The sequence below is a fragment of the Lepisosteus platostomus genome, chromosome 22, assembly GCF_059453375.1.
Source record: "Lepisosteus platostomus isolate fLepPlt1 chromosome 22, fLepPlt1.hap1, whole genome shotgun sequence".
In the NCBI taxonomy this organism is placed as follows: domain Eukaryota; kingdom Metazoa; phylum Chordata; class Actinopteri; order Semionotiformes; family Lepisosteidae; genus Lepisosteus; species Lepisosteus platostomus.
In genome coordinates this window covers 17,447,143-17,461,745 of record NC_142632.1, presented here as the reverse complement: position 1 = coordinate 17,461,745, position 14,603 = coordinate 17,447,143, and the positions used below count along the sequence as shown (strand labels likewise).

General features: G+C 48.2%; 1 protein-coding gene across 7 annotated transcripts in view; it reads right to left on the bottom strand.

The window, feature by feature from the left end:
• The window catches only part of cux1a (cut-like homeobox 1a), a 170,411-nt gene that overhangs the window by 32,712 nt on the left and 123,096 nt on the right, over positions 1-14,603 (bottom strand). For 4 of the 7 annotated variants that reach the window (XM_088615795.1, XM_088615799.1, XM_088615797.1 and 1 more), the window contains 6 exons: positions 14,071-14,167; positions 9,594-10,349; positions 7,117-7,197; positions 3,891-3,992; positions 2,112-2,611; positions 158-484 (listed from right to left, as the gene is read on the bottom strand). In XM_088615795.1, coding sequence (XP_088471921.1) covers positions 158-484; positions 2,112-2,611; positions 3,891-3,992; positions 7,117-7,197; positions 9,594-10,349; positions 14,071-14,167 — 1,863 coding nt within the window. The remainder of the gene's footprint in view (positions 1-157; positions 485-2,111; positions 2,612-3,890; positions 3,993-7,116; positions 7,198-9,593; positions 10,350-14,070; positions 14,168-14,603) is intronic. The other 3 variants (XM_088615796.1, XM_088615800.1, XM_088615798.1) reach the window with 3 other exon arrangements.

The window sequence follows — 14,603 nt, the reverse complement described above, 5'->3', positions numbered from 1 at the left end:
AAGAGGAGCCGATCCTGACGGTGGCGCCAGTAAACACGTGCCGACCTCCGCTCTGCTCACTGGCAGTGGGCACGGATGAATTCACACGCTTATGTTCGCAAGGGAGGGGTAGCTGTGGGGGGGTTAGAGAGTGACACACATTGCGATGCCCGCCGACCTTTTCTCCAAAGATGCGCTGACAGATGCCGTTCTTGGCCAGCTTCTCCTTGACCTGGCGCGTGAGCTCGATGGTGTCCACCTCCTGGTACATGTAGAACTCGTACTGCTCGGGGGTGAGTGGGGGCACCACCGGCTTGGCGGGCTTGGCCTGGGGCAGCAGCGGCGAGGAGGGCAGGGGGCTGCTCTGGGGGGTCTCACTGCGGCTGGGGCCCTGCATGCTCAGCTCCGAGCCCTGCGAGTACGGAGACTCGGCGCTCGGCCAGTCCTTCCAGTAGTCCGAGGAGGAGGTGGGGGCGGCTGAGGAGCCGGCCGACCGGGGAGGCTTCTAGCACACAGAGACACAGAGAGGCACAGTCAATCACACGCTGTACAACTGGGGCTGCTGGACAGATCCATCTACACATCTCAGCTGTAATAATAACAACGAGAATGATAACTGATCGTTAAGCAGATGCTGTGATCCCAATTGCAAAATCCAGACGGGAATTAGGGATTTGGGGGATGAACTGGAGCTTTGACATCTGCCGCCGCAGAGAGACTGGGAGAACAGGACCTTGACGTGACTTCACCTGAAGAACAGCGCATAAGGAGACTCAGCATCTTACTAAGGAGACGGTGAGTCAGTGGAAAAGCTGGAGCTTGCACCTCCTGATAACAAGCCCTTTCCCTTACTCACTGGACCACCCCTTAGCCCTTTCGCAGATGTATAAATTATCGCTGTGCCTGCCTGTGCAGAGTTTCATCACAGCGCTGGTCCTGGGTGGGTTGCACTCTAGATAAGAACAGATAGTAAAAGCATCTGAATATCAGAGTGAGACATCAGGCAGGCAGACAGACTGCAGCACTGTCTTTACAAACAGGTACTGGGTGTTGAAACCCGATCCTCTCGGAGCGGAATCACTCCTGGTTCTGATTTTCTTTCACAGCCGGAGCGGAAGACATGGTTGTGACAGGGTGGCCGAGCAGGAGGGGGTGTGGGAGGTCTTCACCATGAGGCTATCCTGGATGTCATGTGCTGGCTCAGCCTGCTCTGCTGGCCAGGGTGTCCTCTTCCATTTCTGCCTTAAGCGTTCGATCGTTTTTGACGGTTTAAGAAGGAAAAACAAAATCATCCTATGTCTGAGTCTACAAGGACAGAGATCTTCACAACACTATGGACTTCTTGTGTATTCAACTTCGCGGAGAGATGAGAAATTTAGACAAGGCTGGGAAAGCTGGAATGAACACAGCAGCCGCCGCTTTCCGCTCAAGAACGTCACTCACCACCCTACCCAGCCAAGTTCCTACTGTCAAGAAGTCCAAGTCTCAGAAGTACAGACCCCGGCTCCCAGGGGGGGAAACTGAGCTGTACCAGATGAAAACCCAGAGTACAGTGAAAGTGGAAGGGTGTTCCTCCTGGAGACCCCTCAGTCAAGGTGACATAAAAGCAGTACTCACTTTCACCCGCGAGTGGTATCTTGGGCATCGCTGCTTGGATTTTAAAAGACTACTGCCTTAATTATAGCACGCTGCACAATGCACAATGCAAGACGGCACACTAACAACCTAAATTCCCAGACTGAGGTCAGAAGCTACAAATTTCAATATGGGGTCTTGAACTCCAGTCTGGGATAAAATAAGGGAATTTGTGGAAAAAGAATTTTGACACACAAGACCCCATACACATCTACAAACTACCTCAGCTATTTAAGCAAACACATTGACTAAGATACTCCAGTTCATGCCTTTATACAACTAACCTGTTTCAAAACAAATGCATCTTAAACAGCTGTTGTGTTCTTTAGCCCTCTTAGAAGTACTGAACAGCCACAGCTGGGCCTTTTGCGATCTCAGTTTTCTGTGGTGTGGTGCACGAGTGGTTCAACGCCGACCAGCTGCAGAGCCCAGAGCCTTTAACGGCGCCTGGGGTCTGAGCGCAGAGGCGGGGGGCTTGCCGCCCGGCGCGCTGTTACCTCCTTGCTGTCCTCCTGGCTGCGGCTGTCCTCGGCCCCCGGGGTGGGCGCCCCGCGCCGCTCCGAGTGCACGGTGTTCCACCACTGCTCTCGCCAGGGAACCCCGCCCCGAGCGCCCTCGGCGGTGCGGCCCGGCTTGGAGCCCCCGTCGGCCGCGCCCTGCGCCTCCGGGATGGGCGACTCGCCGCTCTCCTTCTTCATGGCGGAGGAGTGGAAGTCGAGGAGCGCGGAGGAGGCGGAGACGGGGGGCTTCTTCAGCGACAGAGCCAGGGGAGAGAAGCCTTGGATGGCGGTCAAGGAGTGAGAGGCCAGCAGCTTGGGAGACAGCAGGGAGAGCTCCGACTGGGAGAGAGAGCTGGCCTTGAGGACCGGCTCCAGGGCCACCTGCTGGGCCTCCATCTCTCGGCGGGCCTGTTCCAGGATGGAGCGGATAGCCTCATCCGAGCTGCTGCCGCTGCCCCCCGGCACCCCGCTGGAGTTTTGAGGGGGGGGGGGCTCTGCTGCAGAGGAAGGAGAGGAGTCTGTCAGTCATGCCACCTACTGCCTAAGAGCTCACCAGAGTGCTGGTCAAACTGCGATGACACAGGTATCAGTCACCCTGTAGTGTGAGACGCTAATTCCTCTAACTGCTGCAAGGTTTCCCAGAATGCACAAAAATGAGCGATAAACACTCTTCTTCCACACTTATACGGACATCCAGATATGCTTCTAAATATGAACTAAACACTGTACTCTCAGTGTCAAAGACTTCCATGTGCCAGCAGGTGACAGGTGATCAGGACATCGAGTACCCCAGCAGCTGATTCAGTCTGCGCAGTATTTAAGGTAGCTCAGCCCTATGTGCATGTTACTAGTACTGGACTTTCTTTCTTGACCTTTTCCATGAACAAATTGTAATCGCAGGAACACTCTTTTTGTTATTATGCTAAACTAAATGTTCTTAAAATGTTTCACTACTCTTTATTAAGACCAGACACCATGGCTAGTAACATTCTTACAAAACACTTGCCTGAATCTGATGACTTGCAGATTTCACCAGCATCGTATAAGAATTTAGTTACTTCAGGCTCTGACATTCTTTATTGACGTCAGTGAAGTATTTAATAATTAGACCCTAAAAGTAACAATAGGAACTGAAAGTCTGCCCATTTACACACAATAGTAAGTATTAAATCTGACTCCTGCAGCAGTACTGTAATTGAGATGGTCCAATAGAAGTGGGATAGTTGCCTCACATATTGTACAGTGTTTAACTGTCATCAGATCAGAACATTTTAAGGAGCAGTGGAGTGAAAACTAAATTCTTTTGTTGAGGTAAATCACAAAATGTGGTCTATGGTGTCAATCTACCATATTGCATAAAGGCTCAAATGCGTTCAGATCTGTGTGTCTATCACCTTTCACCATGCTAGCCTTAAGTATAGGAAACCGGGCCTGTCCAGCATTTTTGTATGTGACCTTAAGCATGCTGGGATGTCATCTTCTCAGTTAAGGCGTGAGCCATGCCTGTGTGGAAAGGACAGAGCAAGCTTCCCCGGCTTTCTATAAACTTGGTGTCCCTCATTTACCCAGGTGTTTCCATTTATTTGCCCACTATATGTACTGCCTGAGAAGTCCGATATCTAGAACACAGGCAGCAGAGTGTTGTAGTACAATGTGATCATACTGTTTAAGGAGCTGCCCAATAATTCGTCAGGGTTCAAAGCGGCAGTGCATGGGATGAACGTAACCGATTTGACGCTCGTGAGGGATAAAAGACACGGGTGCCAGGCTCCTCACCTGCTTTCTGCACCTGTAGCTCCCTCTTGGCCTGCTCTAGGATGGACTTGATGGCTTCGTCGGAGCCGCTCTCCGGGGTCCTGATCCTAGTGGTGATGTTGCCTGAGGAGAGATGAGCCCAGTTAGAGCCCAGCTGGAGGTGGGGGTGAAGGGGTGGCTGTCTCTGAGAGGGATCCTCTCCGCTGGTCCAAAAGCGCACAGACTACGTCGGGTGTCAGAGAAGGAGATCTAGCGGAACAGCCGCTGTGGGATTTAGCATTATTCTCAAGCATTATAAATCCATGTGCAAGACCACGTTCAAGCTAAAGTAGTAATGGCCAAGGGAATTTGAGAGGAAAAATAATTTCACAATGACTTTGAAGCTCCTTCATGATTTCCATGTGTAGAACCACATTAAAAAAAGTTCACCTCGCATAAATGCCAAGTCACTACTTCAATAAGGCTGTCAGACTTGCCCAACAGAGTCTACTCATGTCCTGAGGGTCAAATGAGAGAAGCAAGCTGTGAGACTTACAGTCGAGGCAGGAGCACTGACCATGGTAGACAACAGCACTGACTGTCTATCACTTTAACTCCTGTGATATACTGTAGCACACAGGCCCATAGGAGTTAATCAGTCAGGATTATGCCTGAGACGTGGCTCATTAATAAGACAAAAGTCTGGATAGGTTCCTCAGAGAAATTGTTAATTAATGAAGTTTGAAATGAGCTGAATTAATAAGTCTGATTATCCCAGGGAAAAGTTAAGGAGAGAAATCAGTATTTTGACTAAAACCATACAACACAGCGGGGAAACAATTCAGGAACTATTTTGTTTGACTAGTGTAACTGTACAAGGTCATATTCACTCAAGTGTATGGACACATCACGAGGTCAGAGGGGTGACCTGGAAGTAATTCTGAACATCAGATAAGGGGTCAGTTGTCTCCCCAAGCTTCTCCTGGAGTAACCACAGAACAGGAGGTTTGCTCAATGATAAATGGGCCGCATTAATAAACAATATTCATGTCTAGAGTGAATTTTGTCTGGGAGAGAATATTTAAGAATCATCCAAAAGCTTTCTGGCTAACATTACAGTGTAGAAGGATGACATCACAGCAAAATGCTGAAGACATTTTTCAAAAAACCCACATGGAATTTCTAGTGATCTCTATACATTTCCAAGTACAACTAAAATACAAACAATCTGCTTTATTGTCACCTTGTCATAGTTATTGTCTGCCAGGGCTTCGGTTGAACCAAATCCTGCACAAACAGCCAAAATGTGATTTCACAGTGTCTCCCGTCAATGGCGCATTTAGATCAACTACATAAACTTTTTTGATTCAAAACTGTAAAGGTCAAGCTGAATGCATTTTACGTGAAGCAAGCTGATTGTCAGCAAAATGTGCAAAGAAAACATAAAATGTGGAATTTACTGACTGCCTGCGTTTAGCTCCCAGAGTCAGCAATTGGTGGAAACACCTATGACAGCAGCTCCTACTGAGAGTTTTTGGACAAGTGTTCCTCATCTCACTGTGTAAACCTGGTAGAGATCTTTCCACTCAAAACTGACAAATTACCCAGCTGCTCCCATCTCAGACCTTGATCTCCATAAATTATTCCAAGTCACTGTTAGCATCCCCAACATCTCTGTGACACATTCCACTTGTTAATGATAGGATCACCACCACATGTAAATGTGCTGTAACACATTGTACTCAAAGGGATAATCAGAGACTTTGAAATCTTCTTGTAACCTTCTCCTGATCTGTGCTTCTCTACAACTTTATCCCCAAATGGTTTCAAAAACTCCTTTATCTTCAAGGTTGGTTTGTCATATCATTATGTGAGTTGTGGCGTGAAACTCAATAGCGAAATGAGGGAATTTACAGAGACAGGTTTACTTTAAAGCCACATTAACCACTCAGATTACACACAGAGACTGTTACACTAACTATGTGACCTTGTGAATTATTGCCTTGCACCTGAACTGACTTAGAGCTGCATAGCAAAGAGGCTGAATCCTTAACACAAATGAAAATCTTCTCATTTTCTTCAAAATTCTAACTTAATTACATACTATCAGCATTTTTCACCTCCAGTGGTTCAGAATAGATTGTGTAGATTTTAGATTTAAAACCCTTTTTTAAAGAGTCATGATGCAAGTTAAGTCATGGCATGAATAATTTTGCAAGGCACTATCTTCTGAAAGCCATCTTTGTGGTTTCCAAACAAAGCACAAAATACTGTAACTTGCTTTCTGACATTTTAATTGCAGCTTCTCACACGTTAAACACAGTACTCGTTGCCTAAAAATGCAGACTTATCCCACCTATGGATCTTTGCCACATAGCAACTGCAAGCAAGACGCTCTTCTAAATACTTAACTAGCAATCCAATCAATTACTGATCACCCTTTAAGGGAGAATACCTAATTTCACAGCAATCCACAAAGATTTTGTGCTTGACTGCACTATTAATACTGCACTATGGGGCTGAAGTCCGAATACAAGCTGTTGCCAGGCCACTTGATAGGAGGAAAGGGGCAGAGGAGCTGGTCTCCTGTCCTCAAACAGACCCTAAGAACTCAGTTACTTACTTCTCTTACGTTTCCAATGTATTCTATTCTATTTACTTACTAATTGTACTATTAGAAAAAAATCAGAGTACAGTTAAACACTAATATTCATATATATATAATTTCTGGTGCTCATTAAGGTAGAGGTAAGCATGCTCATTAGACATCATATGGATAAACTCGAAGAAACAGAAAGACTTTAACAGTAATTCCTCCTCCCTCTATTTCCACAGTCAGCAGTGTGGTGCAACGGTTCGAGCAGCATAGTCTGAGGTCTAATCACAGAAATAAAGAGCTTTTTCACAGGTTGATGATTTTGTATCCGCTTGCATATGGCAATTAACGCTAACCGTAAGAACTTTCTTCCACCACTGTCTGAGGAAACGCCGCTCGTTACTATCGCCGACGTGACGTGTCAGCGCCCCCCGCCCCCGAGCCCGTGAATTCCAGCCCGCCGGCACCGCGGGCCCGAGGGGCCTGGGCGGCCGGGCTGTGCCGCCGTGTCCTAACTCCCTACAGCGCCGCACGCGCTCGCCCGCGTTCTTCAGGACTCCGGGCCAGAAGCACAGAGTAAGGACCAGTGGCTACACGCTACACGCTACACAACAACAACGACACAACTGCAACCACACTGCAACCACGATAGCGATGGGGCAAAGAACAGACCTGGCCGCGAGGAGCCTTCGGAGCCGGTTCTTCGCTTCGGAACCTCCTGAAACACTCTGTTCAGGTTCTGGCCCGGGTTCTCTGTTGAAAAACAAGCGGCGACAGAAGATAAGTCAGGCGCTGACTGCACTACTGCATGGGGCCGAGGGGCCAGGAGCTCAGCTCGACTCCTGCTCTGCTGGGGACGAGGGGTGCAGGGCCAGAGGGGACCCCAGCTTTACCAGGCCGCTACACAAAACAAACCTTGCCACTGCAAGATATTCCTTTTGAATCAAGTAGCAGGGCTGGGGTGAAAGAAGTCTTAAAAGACCGAAAAATATTTGCAGTTTCCTTTAATTGGCTCTTCAAGAATCCCCTGACATTAGGTTTTATTAGGGGTTTCTATTACTGCCCAACCTTATGCAGGGATGCCATTTCACCCCTCTGCGTAGAGCAAATGGGGAAAAAACAATAAAAATAGATTGGGCCTCCCAATCTACAACTTATGCACGATGAGGTGAAGCCCATTGTTTCTCCCTCACGATACAGTAAGAAGCTGCTGGTCACAGAGACGTTGCTGTGGTGTCCCCGGTCACAGTGGAATAGCAGTGAGCCCACTGTCCAGCCCACAGCAGCTCACACAGGAGGCTACAGCAGAAGTGACAGGACCAAGAGCTGGCCCCCAAAGCCATCCCGCGTCCTGCTGTCCACCCGGGGCAGGGACTTTATACTTCATCCTCGTGCCCAGCATACGGCGCTTCAGCTGAAAACGATGTTCCTCCTCATCACCATTCCCAGACTCAAGTGTGAAACGGGAATAGTAACACTGATGATTTTCTCCTCTTCGGAAGAAACGAGAGAGAGACTCCCTGATCTGTTTTAAGAATCTAGGAATAAGAAGTGCTGGGGCACACAGCCAGACAGTTTCCTTGAAGCCACTCCAAACAAGTACAATAGACAAGGATATGGAAACAGAACAGCATTCTTCTGGTTCTACCCATTGTAGCACCGCAATGAAACATTTTGCCAAAAGCAACATTTAATTTATTTCCTCTGGGCTGCCAAGTTCAGCAACGGCATGTTCCCTGCTTATAATTAAGGGAGACGAGACTTGAGAACTATTCCTAACCGCACGTCAGCCTCGTTCTTGTCACACATAACACTAACACCGTGTGAAAACACTGCTCAACACTTAGCCAGTGCTGCTTTCCAAGTTACGCTTGAGAAAGGAAAGAAAGCAAAACACCCGTGTTTTGAGACTGTTCTCCAGCACAGTAACTGCATCCCCCGTGAGAAAAAGCAAACTGCCGTCTCTAAATTCACTGGGTGCACAGACAACTTGTCCTCTGTCCACTTCCGATCGTCCAGTCCAGCTGGCCTATTGTGAGCCTATTGCTCAGGAGAACCACCTCACCCATGGAAATAAAACACTTTTTTCCCCGAAGCCGCAGGAAGAGAACGGAGCCTTCAGACAGTCAGCACACTACTTACCCAGATATTTTCGTTGCTTCGCCAACAAATTGCTAACCTGAACTGTTTAACATATTGCTGTAAATCTTCACCTTCACAGTCTCTCCAAGTGGTGGATCTGGCCCATTACTGTGTGCCTGCTGTTAGCAGACCTTGCTCATGTAAGCAGAAAACCTGACAGTCGAGCTCTGGCTGTAGAACCTGAGAACATCCAGACCCTGTTCACAGTGCAAATCGCTCCAGAACCTTATGTTTCTTTACGAGCAATCATATAATAAAGTTTGTATTAATGCAATAAAGTCCCTCAGTGTGTCTGCCCTCATCCAGTAAGCAGCCTTCCTGGGATTTGGACACACGAGGTCTAGAAAAGTCCGTATGGATTTATATGGACAACCTGCTGAAACATTGTGCACGGCCATGAACTGAATAAGAAATAAACTGAAGAAGAAATGCTTATTAAGATGCATATTCAGCAAGAACTCACGCATCAGCCAAAACTCACACAGCCATACAAGTGCTCAGCCACTGTGATCAACACCAACCCACTGACTTAGAGGTCAAAGTTGCTACACCCCAGCCTGCAGCACACCGGCCTGCACGCCAGAGAACAGGAGAGCGACAACACAAGTCTCCTCCACGACTGCCGGTTCCACAGTTTCCACACAATTCCGCAAATAACAAAACATTTCACCGCTGCAGAAAGGACACAGATTTCAAATCTCAGAATTTCAGTCCCGAAGCAAAAGGTTTTCAAAGACGTGCTCAATTCAAGAAGCTGCTAGCAGCAACGGTTCTAGAGGCTGTGTGTAATATTTCTTAAATGTCTAATTAATTACACTTCCTTTATACTGCAAATATAATGCAATTCATTTTCTAAATATACCTATTTTAAGCATGTAATTTGTTTGCGAGACTAAACTAAGACCATGAGACTACAATGCTGATGATACAGTCCGCTGTGTCTGGCGGCTCTCTGGCCTGCTCCTGCCTCTAGCCCTGGGCGGTTCTGGACGCGGGGTCACACTCACCTCTCTGGCGGCCCTGGATGCTGCGCAGCGCGAGGATGTTCTGCTCGTCGGACAGGAACTGCTTCATCTTGTGGAAGGGCTCCTTGCCGCGGATGGTCAGCTTGTTCCAGGGCTTGGGCCGGGCCAGGATCTCGCTGACGGAGCCCTGCGACAGGCCCAGCACGTAGTGCCCGAAGATGCGCTGGCCGATGTTGTGCTTGATGAGCTGCTCCTTCACCTGCCGGGCGATCTCGGCGGTGTCCATGTCCTCCCCTTCCGAGGTGCTGCCCGCCCCTTCCGACTGGCTAGGGGAGGGCGCCATGCCGTTGACGTCTGGGCTCCCCGCCGGCTGGTGCTGAGATTGCTGGAGGGGGCTGGCGGACAGCGAGGTGGCAGCATAGGGCCCCGGCGCAAAGAGCATGGTGCCGCTGGGGGAGTCCTGGAGGGCTTTGGAATAGAATGTCTGCATGAGCTGGCGCTGCAGCAGGGAGTTGAGGGCCACCTTGCCAGCCAGGGGAAAGGCGCTGCCTGGCCCAGCCAGGGAGGGGCTGAAGAAGTCTTGGGCGAGCCCCGAAGGGGAGAACTGGTGCGTGCCGTTGGCGCTGGAGGCCGGCTCGGCAGCGCCTGAGCTGTTGGTGCTCGTCCCGGCACGCAGGAGGAGCTGGGAGGGGGCTGGAGGAGGGGGGGAGCCCTGCCGGGTGGCGGCTGTGTTGGCGGTGGCGGGAACGCGCTGCTGGCTCTCCGCTTGGGCCTCTTTCCCTTTCCGCCCGGCCGCCCCTACAAGAAAGGTCAAACACAATGCATTATGGGGGAGTCAAAAAAGGGTCCAAAAAGACAAAAAAAAAAAAACAACTATAAAAAAATCAGCCCAGATTTAAAAAAAAAATGGTAAGCAATTTTTTTTAAATACAGAGGGCTTATTTTTCACTTTCAAGACAAATTTTTTGCTAAACCCCCCACAGACAAGACGCCCATGCATTTGTGGTTTGTACCTTTCTTGTAAGTGGCAGCCTGGAACGAAAAAGAGTCTAGACATTCACTGCATTGCCTTCCCTGCATTCCAAAGCTGACATCTTCCTTAGACATCTATGAGGAGTGTGGGTTAGGGAAAAAGGGGGTTTTTCAGGATGTGTTAATGCCTAACTCCCCCCCCCCCCCGCCCCCGTCCTCTCCAGCACTCTCAGGTTCCAACTGTAGCTCCTTGCAGGAGAGGGGGCCACAGTCCAGTGCTGGGCTCAGGAGGATGCCAGTGTGTGTATGAGGGGGTTAGCAGAGCTCGCACGCCTTCCCCTCACTGTGGAATCAAGGACAGAGTGCCGGCTTGCTAACAGTGTCTCGGCTGGTTTGCCAGAGATGAACGCTGAGCTGCTGTGATGGGAAATGTCTGGCAGGCATGTCCATGGATATATCGGCAGAGGCAGCAGTGTCCCAGCTACCTGCGCGTTCGCCTTTCCCAGCCACTGCATTTCCACACTGGCAGCTCCGAATGACAGGTTGCAGCTTGTGGGGCTTGCTGTGTGTGTGTTCTTGGCTGCTGCAGTCTTTTTCTGTTTTACCATCAACCAACTCCTCTGCTTGAAGCGAGCTGGATTTTTACGGCCAGGTACAAAAGACAGCTTAAGAGTTTGTGTCTAATGAATAAGGAATAAACACAAAAGGTCTGAATGGATAAAAATGTCAAAGATCTCCTGGTATTAAAAGTCACAGTTTCCAAAAAAGTAGAAAAACTGTCTCTCAAAAAATATTTCCATAGAGCTCAGATAAATGGTTTAACATTTAGAAAGATTGAAATGTCTTTAATTTGTAGAAGAAACAGATTGCACAGTACTGCCTGATTGCTTGTTGTGGATTACCTGAGAGTAAGAAGAAATTCTGCCGTGGGATTTACTGGGAACTCACAAGGACAGATGTGGCCTTATTGTAATTCATTAGCAGTGAAAGAACAGGGCCACATTGCAGTTATCGAATGAGAAAAATGAACATCACTGCTTTTAGTAATGAAAATAAAAAATTAATTTGAAAAACTATTCCCACTAATCACCCAAAGAACTACTCACTAAAATGTATTGCATTGAAAAACACCCTGTGCACATTTTCCAGCCTGGAGTGAGTTCCTGAACGTGAACACCACAGCATTCCATAAATTATGATCTACAGAAGGATCCTGTAAATTATTCTTAGAAACAGTACACTGCATGTCCCTATACCATCACTGGGCATACTCATTGTGCCCAGTTTTTTTCTGCAAGTCAAGAGCTCTTTGTCCACCTGTCTTTGTACAAATTCAGCATGAATCTCCTTAGGCAAAAGATACCCCTGTATGTTTTGAAAAAAACAAAGTATACACACGTCCTGCCTTTTTAGTTTAATTGCACTGTATTTCCCTGTCAAACCTTTCATTTCCAAATCCCACCTGCTGGAGAAAAAAAAACTGTTACAGGGGACAAAATGACCAGGTCTGTTTCACAGCAAGTGATGGAGAGTTAAATCCAGGCTGTATGAGTACAGGCAGCACAAGACATTTCAGAGGTGAGGTCTGAGACAACACCTCTGGCAAAACAACACATCCGAACCAAACCACAGCTGTGTGGACAGACCTTGATAATTCTGCCAGCTACTGGTACTGATCCATTAAAAGCAGATTCTAGTCACAGAACATACTGCACACAGCAGGGCAGCACAAAGGAAGATCTCCCAATGAGCAGAAGGGTAACCTCTACAGTACAACCCAGAGGCTACAGGAGCACCCCACAGCTGCTTAAGTTACTTTCTCCCCAGCGAACAAAAATACGTAACAGCTGCAAACGGCTCATAGGGTGCTCTCAGGGTACCAGAGATGTCAGGGGAAGGAAGACAATGTGAAATCAAACCGGGTTCTGATGTCTTCAGTCTGTGATGCTGTATATCTCCGGTGGTATACTGCGCTTACCCAGACAACTCTCCCATAAAGTTGTTAACAGGGCTGTTTTTTTCTGAAAGCAGGTTGATCAAGGGATGGAACTTTAATGAGCAGGGTTCACAGTTTTTTTTCCCACTCTCTCCAGCCAGAAACTGACCTATACAGTATATCCAGTACTCACAGAAACACTTAAATAAGGACATCAGGAAGATTCTAAACAAGTCTCACGATTAAGACAGTACAATAAAATATGGACAGAAAATGTGAAACATGGATTCATGAGTTAATTAAAGCAGCAATGGTGGTGAATGTACTGTACCTTTTTAGTTTACCAATGATCAAATATTGTGGAAAAAATTGATTTAAACCCTGCTGTTAGGACAACTGGAACAGAGCACATCATGGAGTTCAGAGCTCCCTTTTCACTGATTCATGAAAGAAACCCTTTGCTGTTTTCAAGGTCTGTGTACATCTACAAGATTAACCAAGTAATACTTTTTTGTGTGATGTTATGGGGGACTTGGAATAGTCAGAATTTAAATTAAACTTGAGTCCCTGTGCTCTGGTTTTATGCAATCGGGTCAGATAAATCTGCACCAGAAAAAGCAAAAAGCCCTTAGATATTTTTTTATTAGCAGCGTATTTAATTTTCTCTATATTTAAGCAGTCCTCGAGCACATTGCGATGACATTTCAAACCCCATGCAAACAGTGCCACAGAAAGGGCAGACTGGAGAGCAGAAGGGCCTCATTTTCATAGCCAGGCCCCACCACGGACGCACACACGCGCGCGAGCCCTGAAGGGCCCCAGCTCACAGAGCCGCGTTCCAATGTGTCTGAGCAGCACCGGGGGAAGGGCACAGGCTGACCTTAAAGAGCCAACAGCCTGCGAACAGCACTTGTCATTACCTGTTTGTGAAATTCACAATTAGTTTGCCCACGTTCAGGCCATCTCAGCCTTTCTTACTTTCAAAGAAAAATTAGCATGTCCTGCCTGCTTCAGAAAGGTTACAGGAAAATGCCTTTTCCTTAGACTCTGAAAAAATGTTGAGGTCCCAGAGCCCCCCAAGGAAAAGAGCATCCAGACAAGTGCAGGGGTGTCTGAATCCATGAATGGATATCAGATAAGACACTGCCACCGAACTCCATGCCTTCATTGTCTGAGGTGTTATTTATGCACTGGGCAAAGTGTGGGGCAGCCTGCTCTTCCAGATATTCTCTTTCCCTCAGTGAGGCTGCCCCTTTTCACTTGTCATGTGTCACTTCAGTGCTGAGGAGTTAAAGCTCTGTAATCAGCAGCTGATCGGGCAGGCCGGGCAGGCCGGGAGCCACTGTGGTGTTGAGAGGGTGCGGTGGTGCTGGACCCTGTCGTCAGCGAGGACTTGAAAGGACCAATGTGGAGGACAGCTGCATGTGCTACAATATGCGTACAGTGGCCTTTCACTCCCTCAGCCCTGTGCTCAGTGGAATAACGGAAGGCCAACTGAGGACACTGCGGTGTTCATATTGCAATCTTGTCAACTCTCTGCCCGTTCTCGGCTGGCGCAGTGGCTAGAGTACGAAGGGCCCGCCCCCCCCCCCCGCCGCAGAGGACACTCACCACTCAGCTCGCTGTTGGCGATGCGCAGGCCGGCGCTCTCGGACTGCAGGGCCCGGTTCTTCTCCAGCAGCAGCACCTCCAGGGGCTTGGAGGAGTCCTGAGAGAGCGGGGTACAGTCAGCCAGGCCGTGCCCCAGACTCTTGGGGAGTCCGGGGACACGCGCCTCTCATGTTTTGAGGATGACTGCTAGAGTGTGAAGGGGCGGATCTGAGGTGACAGCACGAAGGGGGAGTGGAAAAGTAAACTGTCACTACTCTGGAATTTTAATTGGATGTTGTTCGGAAAGGAGAAAGCCTGGTTCTCATTTCTCCGCTGTTAAGGAAATCTTCAGTGCCACAAATTAAATTTCTCTTCTTTAAAAAAAACATTTAAAGAAATGCTGACGGTTAAAACCAGAGGTAAAAGCTTTTAATACCCTGGGAACACCCAGGGCTAGGTGGCTTGTGTCTGGAATCGTAGCCCAGTTATTTCTTTTCCAGTCATAGTGATAAATTCTAACTTTGCTCATAGGAACTGCCCTTTGTATTATGAAG